We start from the raw sequence: 12,691 nt of genomic DNA, 5'->3' as shown, positions 1-12,691 counted from the left end.
ACATTGACACAGAAGATGTCCTGTCTTCAGAAACGGAGGAAGGAACAAGTAGCGATAATCCAGTAGGAAAAAATGCTTGTTGCTGTGTGTGTTCTGTTGGAGCCAGCAGGCAGGCAGCCGGCAGGGCCCGGCTGGGAAAGCGCTGGCGGGACCCGGGTCTGCCCCTTCCCAGCCCCCTGGTGCTGCTGCCACCAGGGTCCGGTGTCGCCCGGTGGAACCACAAACCCCACTGGGAACTCGATGGACGACGAGTTTTGGCTTCCATTGAAAAAAGCAAGCAGGCGGCCGAGGACTGGGAGGTGAACAAAAAACCCAAAGAATACACTTTTTAAAATAAATATGTTGTGATTTGAAGATATTTTATAATACAACCCGCCCGCCGAGCTGGCACAGGGGGGCCCCGCGGGTCCTCAGCTGAGCAAGGGCCGCGGCACCAACCGAACCGCACTGTCTGCCCTTAATATTCTCGTTGGGGGGCGGCAGGGTTATTTTTAACCCCGGATCCTCTGGCCGATCCAGCTGGCAGCGCCTGGGCCCTTCCCCGCCGTACGCCGCGAGTGGGACCTGGCAGAACCCGACGGTAAAACTGCAGCCGTGCGGTGGGAACGTGCGGGAAAAGGAAAAGGGGTGTTTTCCCCGAAATCCCGCCCCAGCGCCCGAGGGTGACAGAGACCCGCGGCGGGGTGGGGGGGGTGTGCGGGGGGTGTGGGGATGGGTGCGGGGACGGGTGCCTGCGTGCCGCGCCGCACGCACCGCGGGGGGGAAGGGGGAGCCGCGCCCCCGCGCCGCGCCCCGCCCCGCCACACCCCCGCGCGCGCGGGCATTCCCGGCCACCGCCCCGCCCCCGCCCGACCTTTCCCCCAGTTTCCAGCGCGCGCTCCCACCTCCCCAAACCCGTCACTCGGCCCCGCCCACTCTCCCGCCTTCCCGCCCGCTGCCGGCTGAGCCGCCACCGAGCGTGCCCACGCGCCGCCCTTCCTGCTGGCAGCCCCGCGGCACGCCGCGATCACGCCGGCCGCCGCCGCTCATTGGCCGGCCGCGGACCGCGGCGGGCGGTGATTGGCCAAGAGCCGTCTCCCCGCCGCCGCTCCCCCCGCGCTGTCTGGCACAGGGAGCGGTCCGGAGCGCTTCCCGCGCCGCTCGCAGCCCGGCGGGCGGGGGAAGGGGAGGAGGCGGGGGCGGTGCCGGCCGCCGCTGTGTGTGTGTGTGTGTGTGCTGCGCCTGCCGCTCCCGCTGCTCGCCGGTCACACCGCCGCCGCCCGCCGGAGCCGCGCCATGCACGGCTCGCCGTGCTCGGAGATGGGAGATGCGTCCGCGGTAAGCACGGGCCGGGCGGAGGAAGGGCGGCGGGCAGCGGGTGCCCCCGAGCCGGGGACAGCCGGCTCCGCCCGGCACGTGCGCTGCGGCGGGCGGGGGCGCGACGACCGTTAGTGCCTCAGCGGAGGCGGCGGCCCCTCGGGACCGCTACTCACGCCGGGGGGGATGGTCGGTTGAGACCGTTACCCGCCGCAGGGAGTGGCCGGTCGGTGCCTTTGCTGCTGGGGCGCCGGTCGTTGCAGGGCAGATCCTTCAGGGGCGGGTGTTGCCCCGGTCACCTGCGGGGGTGGGGGGGCCCTGCCTCAGCAGCCGTGCGGGGGAGGCGGCAGGGCGGGACCTGCCCTTCTCCTCCTGCTTCCCTTCCCGCCATCCGCCCCTCCGCGGCGCCGCCCGGCCGGGGGCACCCTTCGTGAGGCGAGGGGCGGGAGGGGGTGGCGCTGCCCCCGCGGGCGGGGAGAGGCGCAGCCCGGCGCGGGGGCACAGCCCAGCAGCCCGGCGCTGGGGGACCCGCAGCCCCGTCGTCCCCGCCCGCCCGCCGGCTGCCCGCGCACGTAGGTCCCCGGCAGCCGGCGGGGTGATGTGAGGACAGGCGGCCGGGCGCGGTTAGAGCCGTGTCGCTGGCAGCGTGAGAGCCCGGGCTGCCGCGCTTGCCTCGAGAAAAGGGATTTTTTACTTTTTCAAGTTTGTTTGTTTTTTTTTTTTTTAAGCGAGGAATATTTTTTCGTGTTTCTTTAGGGAAAACTGCTGTCCTAAAACGTAGAGTTGTAAAAAAATAATAATAATAAAAAAATATATATATATATATCTGCTGGCTTGGTTGCCAGCAGTTGCACTTGGAGGAGCACTTGCAGGCTTTCTGGCTGCTTAATGCTGAGCCTCGCATGGTGTGGCTCCTGTCTCACAGGCTGGCAGGCGACATCGTTTTTTTTGCCCTTGTTCCAGTTCTGTTTTCAGTGGAAATTCCTAGAAGTCTCTGTCAGGGCAGTTGGGTGCTTGGATCTCTGTTCTAGAGTGCTTTAACCCCTTCCTGCTCCCAGTCTTCACATCTCCATGCATGGTACCCCTTGGTTTAGGCGCAAGTCCTCTGTGTGTCCAGTACTGACACTTTGGATCCATTCTTGTTAACATGTTTGCCATACACTTCCCCATAATGGAGACTAAGTGATACAGCTTTGCATCTTTGCAACACTGCTGCTTAACGAAACTCAGTAACAAAACTCATTGACTTAGGTGTGTAAGTGATGTTACCCCACAAGTATCGTTCCCTCTAGGGCTTTGGGCCATGCTAATGCTGTGGTGGTGCTTTCTGTGGCACTTTTGCTTATATTCCTTTTGCTTATATATATATATACACCTTATATACCTTTTGCTGTGGTATATAAGCACTCTGTATAACAGCAGTAGGCTCCAGAATCTTGGTCCACGTGTCTGAAACCCAGCCTTCACAGTTAACTAGTGTGCCTGAAGACTGGAAGAGTTTGGACACCTTGTTGAGACCGAGCTGGCGCGTGAGCCATAAATCAGCAGTGCAACGTAGCTTTTGGAGTCACTGCCAAGCACGGAGAGAGCTTTGTGAAGTCTGATTATCCTTTTCCAGAGGGGTCAAGTGTTTTGCATGCATACACATACAAAAATTTTTTGTGATGCTTGCATTTGGAAACAAATCAATATGATTATGTCTGTATTTATGGTATTCATAGTGCATTTGGGATACCTCACACCTCTGTAGTATTATATCTTGCCAAAGCACAATACAGACAATTCCCATTGTGCTTTCAAAACTGTTTTTCTTTTTTTCCCCTACCCTCGTTTCCCTGTTGGTAAAAATAAGATTAAAATACTTTTGCAAGGTGTGGTACTCTGAATCAGTGAACATACCTTCAAGCATCTTACTGTCAGCTGAAATTTAACTTCCAAATGTTACCAGAATGAAATTAGTGCTGAATAGCAGTTGTATTTTGGGTCTAGGAAATAGCCTTGTCTCAACAAGGTTGGAAACTGTTTGTTTTTTTTTTTTTTCCTTCTTTTTACTTCTATGCAGGGGTGGGCTGTGTTTATTCAGAGCCATATAATGCAGGAAAGTAACTCGGGAAATGTGAGCTACACACAAATCTGTTGCTTTCCTGTAAATCATATTTTGGTTGGTTGATTAGTTTTTTTTTTTTTTTTAAAAAGGGTAACAGGGGTGGGGAGATGAGCTGTGGGCACAGGATCTGTTTCAGATGACCTTGATCCTTAGCAGACAGTATGTGGGTGTTGTCAGCTTTGTATTCTGACTTGTCCTAATAGCCAGTAATCCAATTACATTTAGGTTGACATCGTGGACATCTACGAGTCTATCCGTGAAAGGCAGCGTCATGACAGTGAAAGGTCTACCTGCAGCACCTTGGAGCAGAACGACATTGAAGCTGTTGAAGCGCTTGTTTGTATGAGCTCCTGGGGTCAAAGATCACAGAAAGGTGACATATTAAAGATAAGACCACTCACACCCTTCTCGGATTCTGGTGATTTCACAATGCACGCTGAGGCTGTGTCTGAATTACCAAAGGACTATTTATCTACACTGGTAAGAAAAATATGAGGGCAAAATAAATATACCTGCTGTATGGATGTTACATCTCTGCAGTGTTTTGTCTTGGCTGAAAAAGAGAGCTTGCTCAGGTGTCCTTGCCTAGAATAGCTACAGTAGCGCCAGCACTCTTTGTCTACCTAGAGCAGTGAGGTGTGGGTTTTTCTGCTGTCTCTGGAATGGCAAATATAGGGGTTTGGGCCCTGGTTAAATCTAGATGTAAAAGCCCTTGCTGACAGGTTATTTAGTTTGACAGGTACGGAAAGGATGTTGTCTGGATAGTTACTATAGGTTTCCTGGAGCACTTTGAGTGAGAATGGCAGAGTGAGCATCAATGATTAACACCAACTTCTCTGCAAGCACTGTACGAAAAATGCTCTTGGTGACATTTGGCTTTACTCTGATACTTGTAAGAGAAAGTACAGACTCCCATTATGAAACAGACAATGCAATTAGTTTCTGTGTTGTGTACTTGTACATGTAGTCTGTTATTTCTCCAGGGCATTGGTCTACTCTGGCTGACTAATGTCAGTTGAATCACCATTTTTTTGGGTCTGAATTTATATTGTAACAGAAGTAGGTATTAAACAAGGGCTTGGTGCCATTCAGGTTTTGGATGGTTAATGCCCATTTCAGCCAGTAGGCTTCTAGTGTACGGTTATGTCAGGAAAAAGTAGAATAAGAGAGGAAAGAGGCTGAGGTGGTGTGGTAGCTGGTTGACAGATTTCTCTTACGCTCCTGCCTCTCAATGTTGGCATTGTCTCCTGTGCTGCTCAAGAGACAGGCATGAGTTTTCAGTGGTAAAGGAGGAAGGAGGGGTGATGGCAGCAAGAGAGCATAGAGAGAAGTGGATGAATAAGAAGGGAGAGAGCCACTCTGTGTTTATCTCAGAAGTAGCCACCAGCTGATGGGATAATCATTGATAAAAGATCTAGGGTGTGCTGGAAGTTTGAAAAAGAAAGGGTACAGTGTTACTGTCTGTTGCTAGTTTGTTTTTTGTGAACAGCAAAGCTCTCATAACCTCTTACAGCTGCACCCATTGCTGAGGAGAAAGGAATGAGAGTGTTTTGTAGTGCAGTGAGCAGACATGCTGTGTTTTATGCAGGATTATATCTGCCTCATTGCCTTCCTTTTATTAATATGCTTTTGAGCATACTCAGAATAACCGTCAGATGAAGCAATGTATGCTTTCATCAGTTTGTCCCAAGAGGCAGGTTCTGAGATTCTGGGGAGGGAGTGTGATTTTATTTTTCACAGTAGAGATAGTGAAAAATTGTGCTTTGAAATTACAGTGCTGTATAACGATGTTTTCTTTTTTGTAGTGCATGACCCCTCCGCACAGCCCTGACTTTGCTGAGATATCAGCTGCTATGCTCCTCTCCTCACAAGTCACTTACTCCAAACCAAGGACTGTTATGGCGAACACAGCTTCCTGCTCAATCACATCAACGACCGGTGCCTCTCCTATAACCAAGCCATCTGTTATCAACGTGGAGCAACAGTGCACTCAGAAGCCAGTGATATCTGAATCCTTTGCCCCTCAGCCTTGCAGGGCCATGGCAACAAGCGTGATACGACACACGGGTGATAGTTCTGCTTACCATCACATTCCTGCTGTGCAAGAGAAAACAAAGGTAACTTCAGGCTACAGGACTTCCAGAGACTGGTGTGGAGCGGATGACCGAAGACATTCCAGACTGCCACAGGACACGTGTGCTGCAGATGATTTAATTAACAAAACCTCTCCGGTACATCAACCTTATGCACGTGATCCCAGTGATAGTGTGACCAATAAAGGACAACTACCAGTCCAGCCAGTTTCACCGCAGACCCACTTACCAAAGAATTGTGAGAATGACTTGCAAAAAGTTGCTCCCCCAGTGACACCTGCCCCCGTTTCAAGTCCCCAGGTTCTCTGTCAAATGATCCCTTTAAATGGACAAAGCAGTATGATCAATGCCTATGTCAAGACTTCCACTCCAACAGCCTCAACTCCTATGAAACCTATTTTACCGCAGACAGCCCCGCTCTCTCAGCCCGTACTCATGGGACCTTCTGTGCCTCAGGGGACCGTCATGTTGGTTCTTCCACAGACTGCTGTCACGCAGACACCACAGTGCCCACAAACAGTAATGACTGTTGGGAACACCAAGTTACTGCCCCTTGCTCCTGCTCCTGTGTTCATCACTTCTGGTCAAAGCTGTGCTCCCCAGATGGACTTTTCTAGACGGAGGAATTATGTTTGCAACTTCCCTGGGTGCAAGAAAACCTATTTCAAAAGTTCCCACCTCAAAGCCCACCTTCGCACCCACACTGGTGTGTACAACAGGGCAGGTCCTTTGTTGCTTCTACATTAGCTTGTGTTAGGGTGCTGAAATGCACATTTTTGGGGAGGCAGGGTGAGAAAGGGGAGAGGCAGGTCGCGGGGAAACTTTTTCTTATCTCGGAGAAGGGAGGAGTGTTCATTCTCCGTGGGCAAGCAAAACAAGACAGACTTTGTTCTGAGACCTCAGCTGACCCCATAGTGTTAGCTGAATTTCACGTGCTTCAGTTGGAGCAAAGCTTTGGCGTCTCTGTGTGTGTGTGTTTAGATTTGAGTGGAATCCTGCCATCTGGACTAGATCAAAATGAGTTGTGCAAGTCCCCTTTTTTGGGGCATGGAGAGGGCTGGGGTAAGCAAACCATAGTACAGGTAGTTGGTCTTAATTGTTACACGAGTAAATAAAAAGAGAGAAAGTCAGAAACTGCATATTTTTCCAGAGTTTTGTTTAGGCTAAATGGGAATGCATTGAGATTTTGGGCTACTGTGTTAATAAGTAGACCTTCTACAGGAATGTAGTAGTTTATTCAGTTACAGAAAGGTAATTTTAAAGGTAAATGAAAATTAATTTTAATTAATATGAGCTGATTTGCTGCATAAAATCTGGTCAGTCTGGAGACAGTATACATGTGTTTTACTTATCCTTTTTCTGGAGCCAAAATCCTGTTATGACTAACTTTGAGTTCTCAGGGACTATTTTTGATGTTGGAGGATAGGCATGTCAGGAGATTGGTACAGAATAGCTCATTCAAAAGTTTGTCTAATTTTGTTTCTCCTTGGGTTTTTTCCCTCACCCTTCGTTGCCCCACAGACACTGTGGTTTATTGGATGTCAGCTTCCATGGCAGGATTTGCATAAGTTTGCCAGCTTGTCTTTGCAGTTCCTTTGGGGAAAGAGCTTAAACTCTGTATGAAGCTGATAATCCTTGTAAACTAGAGCTCAGAGGTAGATGATGCTTCTACTTCTGGCTTGAGAGGAAGTGCTGCAGGCTGCTGAATTAATCTGGCACTACAGGATAAACATAGACTAGCAATAGGCGTCTCACTTTGAGCATGTGCTGCTGCTGATCTGTAGGGAAGCTGTGTGTGTCCCTGTAGTGTGATTAAGACTAGGACATCCATGGGAGGTGAAGCATGCTGAACCCCCACAAACCAGTCCACATTACAGGATCAGAGGGCAGAGTAGTTTGGCTTTCTTTTCCCACCTTTTCCCTGCACACTGAGTAGCTAGGTGATATCACATGCACCAAACATAGAACTTTACTCTCAATATCTGAAGTAGGAAGCCCCACAGAAGCATTGTTCTTTTCTGCTGGACACTTCTGTTCTGCTCCAAAGTGTTAACATAAATCTGGGTCATGTGGTATATGTTTATCTTTATGGTGTTTGCAGGCAGTGGACCATGTTGTCTAGGATAGGTCTGATGTTAAGCAGTTGCCCAGGACGAGCAGAGGCTGACAAGGCCAGCCTTCCTGACTGCTGTCATTCCTGGGTGTGCGGAGTTCTCGTAGCTGCCTGTTGCGGCTCCAGCTGTGTGGGGATGACAGCACAGGCTGCTTCTCGGCGGTGCTCGCTGGGGCGGTGCGTTTGTGTGTGGGACTGGATCCCTGGAGCAGCAGGACCCTGAGCATCGATTCCAGGCTTCCTCTTTGCTCGCAGTATTTGTTGATTACATGCAGCAGCCATCACATGGGGTTGCTTCTAGTTCAGTCAACAGATAAAATAGTTTTATATGAACAAGCTCTTTCTTTAAAATGGGGTTTTGGACAACTAAAAAAATAGACTTGATTAAAGAACATTTGAAGAGATATGAGGGAATAAGCAGAAAATATACCTATGATTTTTCTGTAGAACACAACTTGAGCTAACCAGTTCTGTGGAATTCATTAGTTTTTGTAAGGCAAGATTTAAGTCAGTTCTTTGATAAAACTGTAACACAGCTTCTCAAAAATAAGTGATACTTCTTTTATGTCCTGCAGGAGAAAAGCCTTTCAGCTGCAGCTGGGATGGCTGTGACAAGAAGTTTGCCCGCTCAGATGAACTGTCACGCCACCGTAGAACTCACACAGGAGAGAAGAAGTTTGCTTGTCCTGTGTGTGAGCGTCGCTTCATGCGCAGCGATCACTTGACAAAGCACACCCGCCGCCATATGACCACAAAGAAGATCCCCAGCTGGCAGACAGAGGTTGGGAAACTCAACAGAATCGCCACAGCAGAGAAACCGAAAACCAGCGGTGCTCTCAGTATGCTTATCCCCATGCCATCGTCTGTCTGTCAGGGCTAGTGAGAGAAAGATCCTTCTCTAAAAACCTTCTGAAAATCAGGAAGAGCTCTGGCTACAACAGAACTGACAATGGTTTTTTTCTCCCCATGTTTGTGCATACTTTAGTTTCCTTTAGGTCCTCTGTTAATAATGCCATGTGAGAAAACTATTATATCTTGCCTTGTCCCTTCCCTATTTGTTTTTTCAATACTTGGGCAAATGCAATCACCAGCACTTCAGGAAAGCAGAACTCTTTGGAAATGATTTTGGCAATAGGTTAAAAAAGTCACTTTTAATGCTTGCTGTTAATATTTCGATGGACAGTAAAACAGGGTGATTTTTAAATTTTATACTAGTATTTTCTATACCAAATATATTTTGTATTTATTCATTTTGGTCTTGTTATGCAGGCAGATTACTTGACCTGCATTAGTAGGGGTGTGCAGAATGAGACCCAGAGTTTTGGAAACTCCTTTTCAGTAAACCTAAAGAATTGCATTCAATGCATTTTGTAAACATATAATATTTGATAACTCTTAGTGGTTGGGATTTTCACACTTGCAGATCCTGACCTTGCAATGGGCTGGTGCTGTTACACCCTCCTTAGGCAGGTGACATTGGGGGTTTGAGATCAAAGTGTGCCATCCTTTTTAAAACAACCCAAAGCAGAATGACGTTCTTTCAGAAAAGAAGTGTTGAAATCCTCAACATTTTATAAGTTCATACCCTTTGCAAGTGGAAGCTGTTGTGACTCTTGGTAGAAGTTTGGCATACTGGCCATTCCTGAGTCCACACTTCACTGGAGCAAAATTTGGAGGATCCAGATTGCTCTGATGGAGGTAGAAGCACAAACACTGTTTAGAAGCTTTGACACTAAAAATTATGCTTTACTTTCAGTCTTACTAAACCAGCATATCAAAATCTACAGAAAAACGCAAAAAGGGCAAGGGTCTCTATAATTTTTTTTTTTAGTACAGGAGAAATAGAAAGTTAAGGGGTTATTTTATGTATTGTGGATGCTTGTGCACCTTATAGGAAATTGTTCAAGGCTTTCATTTACCGGTGTCAAAGAACCAGAGTAAGTACTAATCATGTCTAGACTTAAGAAATAGCCACCGTGTCAACTTGATGATGCTCTTCATGTGGCCTTATACTTCTCCACAGTACTTTGTATAAAATCACCCTTTCTATTAAATGAGATACTCTCCCTGTTGAATGGATTTTCTTTTACACCAAGTGTAAATATAGCTAAGAAGTGAACTCACTGGCTGCAGGAGTGCTGTGTTGTGATGGCATGGTATGAGTAATAAAACGAGATGCCTGGAGCACAACTGGACTGCTCTGTTTCCGTGGTGCGGAAGAATGCGCATACGTATTGTAGCAGAGCTGACAGTAGAGCTGTTGTGCTGTGAAGCACCAGGTGGTGTGCTGGAAGACAGCTCGCTTGCCCAATGAAATGGTTCTGTGGTGTTTATTCCCTCTGGACTCTTCTCCCTTCAGCCACTCCTACACCAAAGCTTAGTTGAGTACTAAGGAGGGCTATTTTTTCTGGATGTGTAAAATGTGAGTAACTAGGAATGCGCTATCTCTTGCACTGTTGGGTTATCCTAAAAAACTGGTCTTTCTTCTTGGTGTGGGCAAAGCACAGTTCTCATCTGTGTGAGGAAGACTTGCTGATCTCAGCTAGCACTCCCCTGAAATCAGCAGAAACCTGTTACAGTTGAAAGCAGACTGTCATTGTTTTTCACACTTAAGCCTATAGTTATAAATAACGGTAACGCGTTTTCAATCTGCACTAAATTGGAGTCTTGTGCTAAGTGTACTGAAGTTTTCGTGCCTGACCTTTGAAATGTCCATACCCCCTTCTCTGGACAGCCGCTGTGCCCCCCGTCCTCAGCATATGTGCTGCTGAGTGTGCGCAGACCTCGCTTTGTGCTCTGTGGAGGGCTCGGCTAAATTACCCTTCCTGGTAAAGCGGGTGCTTGTGGTGTTGCTGTTCTCTGTCGATACCCAGTTTTCCAAATTTGTGTGGTGAAGAGAAGTTGCTGCTGCTTTTTTTTTTCCCCCAGAAATCCCTTATAACAAGCAGTTTGACTTTTGGATGCCATTTTAGCATGCTTTTAACCAGGGGAAGACTGTTCTGTCTCAGTCCAGTAGCCAGTTTAGTATTTAATTTATTTTTTCAGACTTATCATTTATGGTATTCACCTGAGCAAGACAGTTTGGAAACCTGTGTTACAATTTAGTAAATTGTCATGTTAGTCTGTTGTGTAACAGGAGGGAAATGATGGACTGGAGAAACCTGAAATTTAAAAAAGTGTGTCCTGCATGTGTGTCACGATGTGGAAAAGTGACGGCTCCCTCTTTGGGTTTAGCTGGCCTGCGATTCCTGCGAGGTGTGTGCAGGAATCAGCGCCTGTGACCAGGACGTGCGGCTCTCGCTGCTGCGGATGTGCGTGACCCGCTGGGCCGCGGCCTGGCTGCCTCTGCTCTTTCTGTTCCTGCTGCCTGAGGGTTTGTTACGGATGAAGCATGACTGGGTAGCTGCTCTCTTTGCACTTTACTGCCTGAACGCTATTGTTCAGTCGTTTATTTTAAATAAATGGAATCACATTTTTGTACCTGTTTTTAACTTTTATGAAATAAAAAGTATGTAATGTGACTGGTTTTAAATAGTAAAAAAATGTGAATTTTCAGTTTTCGCCTTTTCCATTCCAGAACTATGTAAATCCATCCGGATTACCTTCTATATCTAGGCCAGTGGAAGACTTTGGGGCTTGCTAGTTCACTTAACCTGTAAAGGCAGAACTTTTTGGATCTTGTTGTAAATTGACCAGTGCTTGTCCATTTATAATTTTACACAATGCTTCTTGTGCATTTGCTGGAGCGCATACACCACCGCCAGGGACTGGGGTTTATGCATGCTGTCTGAAAGCAAGAGTCTCAGGATTCCTGACTATGCTAAGCATGGCCTCCCGGAGCTGTCACAAAAGCTGATGGGCTGAGTGCTACTCTGTCAGTGCTGCAAGCTGTGCATGGCGCAAATGCTGGAAATAAAGAAGAAATGATCATTTGACTCAAAAGTTGGCTGCATTAGCCCTGGTTTGTCCCGTCGCCGCACACCTGCACTCTGCTGGGCAACTGGCCCTGGCAGGCTGGTTGTCACCTCCGGGTCTCAGCTGGGAAAGAGGTGACCAGCCACAGCAACAACAGTAGCAACTACTTTGAATTTTAAAGCATCTCTGGTGTTTCTTTCCCTCTGACCAGATCCCAACTTGCAGCAATGTTTATTTCTAGCAGGGTGACATTTTAATGGAAGAGAAGGGGAGGAGAGGGTGTAATGACAGCAGCTTTCTGTCACGGCCATTCCCTGCAGGGTGACTCAGTCTCTGCAGTCAGAGCCCCTGGAGAGCAAACTGGGAGCAGTGACTCAAGGCTTTGTCTGCGGAAGAAGACAGATGAAAAGAGAAGATCCTGTGGATGGTCCTGCTTCCCCCTTGGGAGAACAACTGGAGGGGAAGGCTTTACTGCAGGATCTGTGTTCTGGCAGAGTAGCACAAACCGTTCAGCTCTCAGCCCTGGGCTCTGCAGGGCTCCATAATGCCTCTGTCTCCCAGGGGAAGACGTCCTACCTGTCCCTACTACTGTTTTTCAGGGAAGATTTTTCTGAGCATCACGTCATACCCTAAACAATACCTGCAATTTTTTTTTGCTGATTTTTAGCTTGTCTCCCTCACTTTGCTTATGTGAAACACAACAATGGATTTCAGAGCTCTGTGCTCATCTTTCTGCTTTTTTGTAGAACTAAGCTGCGGTCTGAGCTGTTACGTGGAGCCGGGAGGTGCAGTCAGTGCACGTCCTCATGGGGCCAGAGTCTGGAACGGCTTCATCTTGTGAGAGAAAACAGCTCACATGTGAGGAAGCTTTCCCAGCTACCACAGGCATTGTGCAGGCAAGAGTCTGTCTATCTTGTAGCCATTCTAAATCCATGAAAACAAATAATTTTCTAAGGAAAAATGCATGCACACTCAAATGTGCCCATGGGTTTAATGCTACATTTTGCAGTTAGACCAGCATTGCTTCCCTGTCTGTGCTTATACGGCCAAACCTCCAGCTCCAGCCTTGTCTGGCTCACAAACTGCTCGGCACCGATCTGCTTGTGGTGAGGATACCGAGATGTGAATCCGTTCTGAAGCTGCCGTGCTGGGTGGGCAGAGGTGGCC

General features: G+C 48.4%; 1 protein-coding gene across 1 annotated transcript; it reads left to right on the top strand.

Annotated features, from left to right (window-relative positions):
* The first annotated feature begins 1,100 nt into the window (after positions 1–1,100).
* On the top strand, positions 1,101–11,164 carry KLF11 (KLF transcription factor 11). Its single transcript, XM_065055940.1, has 4 exons — positions 1,101–1,317; positions 3,629–3,883; positions 5,209–6,202; positions 8,185–11,164. The coding sequence occupies exons 1-4, from the start codon at positions 1,276–1,278 to the stop codon at positions 8,487–8,489; spliced, it is 1,596 nt and encodes a 531-aa protein (XP_064912012.1). The 5' UTR covers positions 1,101–1,275; the 3' UTR covers positions 8,490–11,164.
* Positions 11,165–12,691: the final 1,527 nt, after the last annotated feature.

Source organism: Columba livia, chromosome 3, assembly GCF_036013475.1.
Source record: "Columba livia isolate bColLiv1 breed racing homer chromosome 3, bColLiv1.pat.W.v2, whole genome shotgun sequence".
NCBI lineage: Eukaryota > Metazoa > Chordata > Aves > Columbiformes > Columbidae > Columba > Columba livia.
Note: the sequence above shows the minus strand (reverse complement) of the source record. Positions and strands in the feature narration are given on the sequence as shown.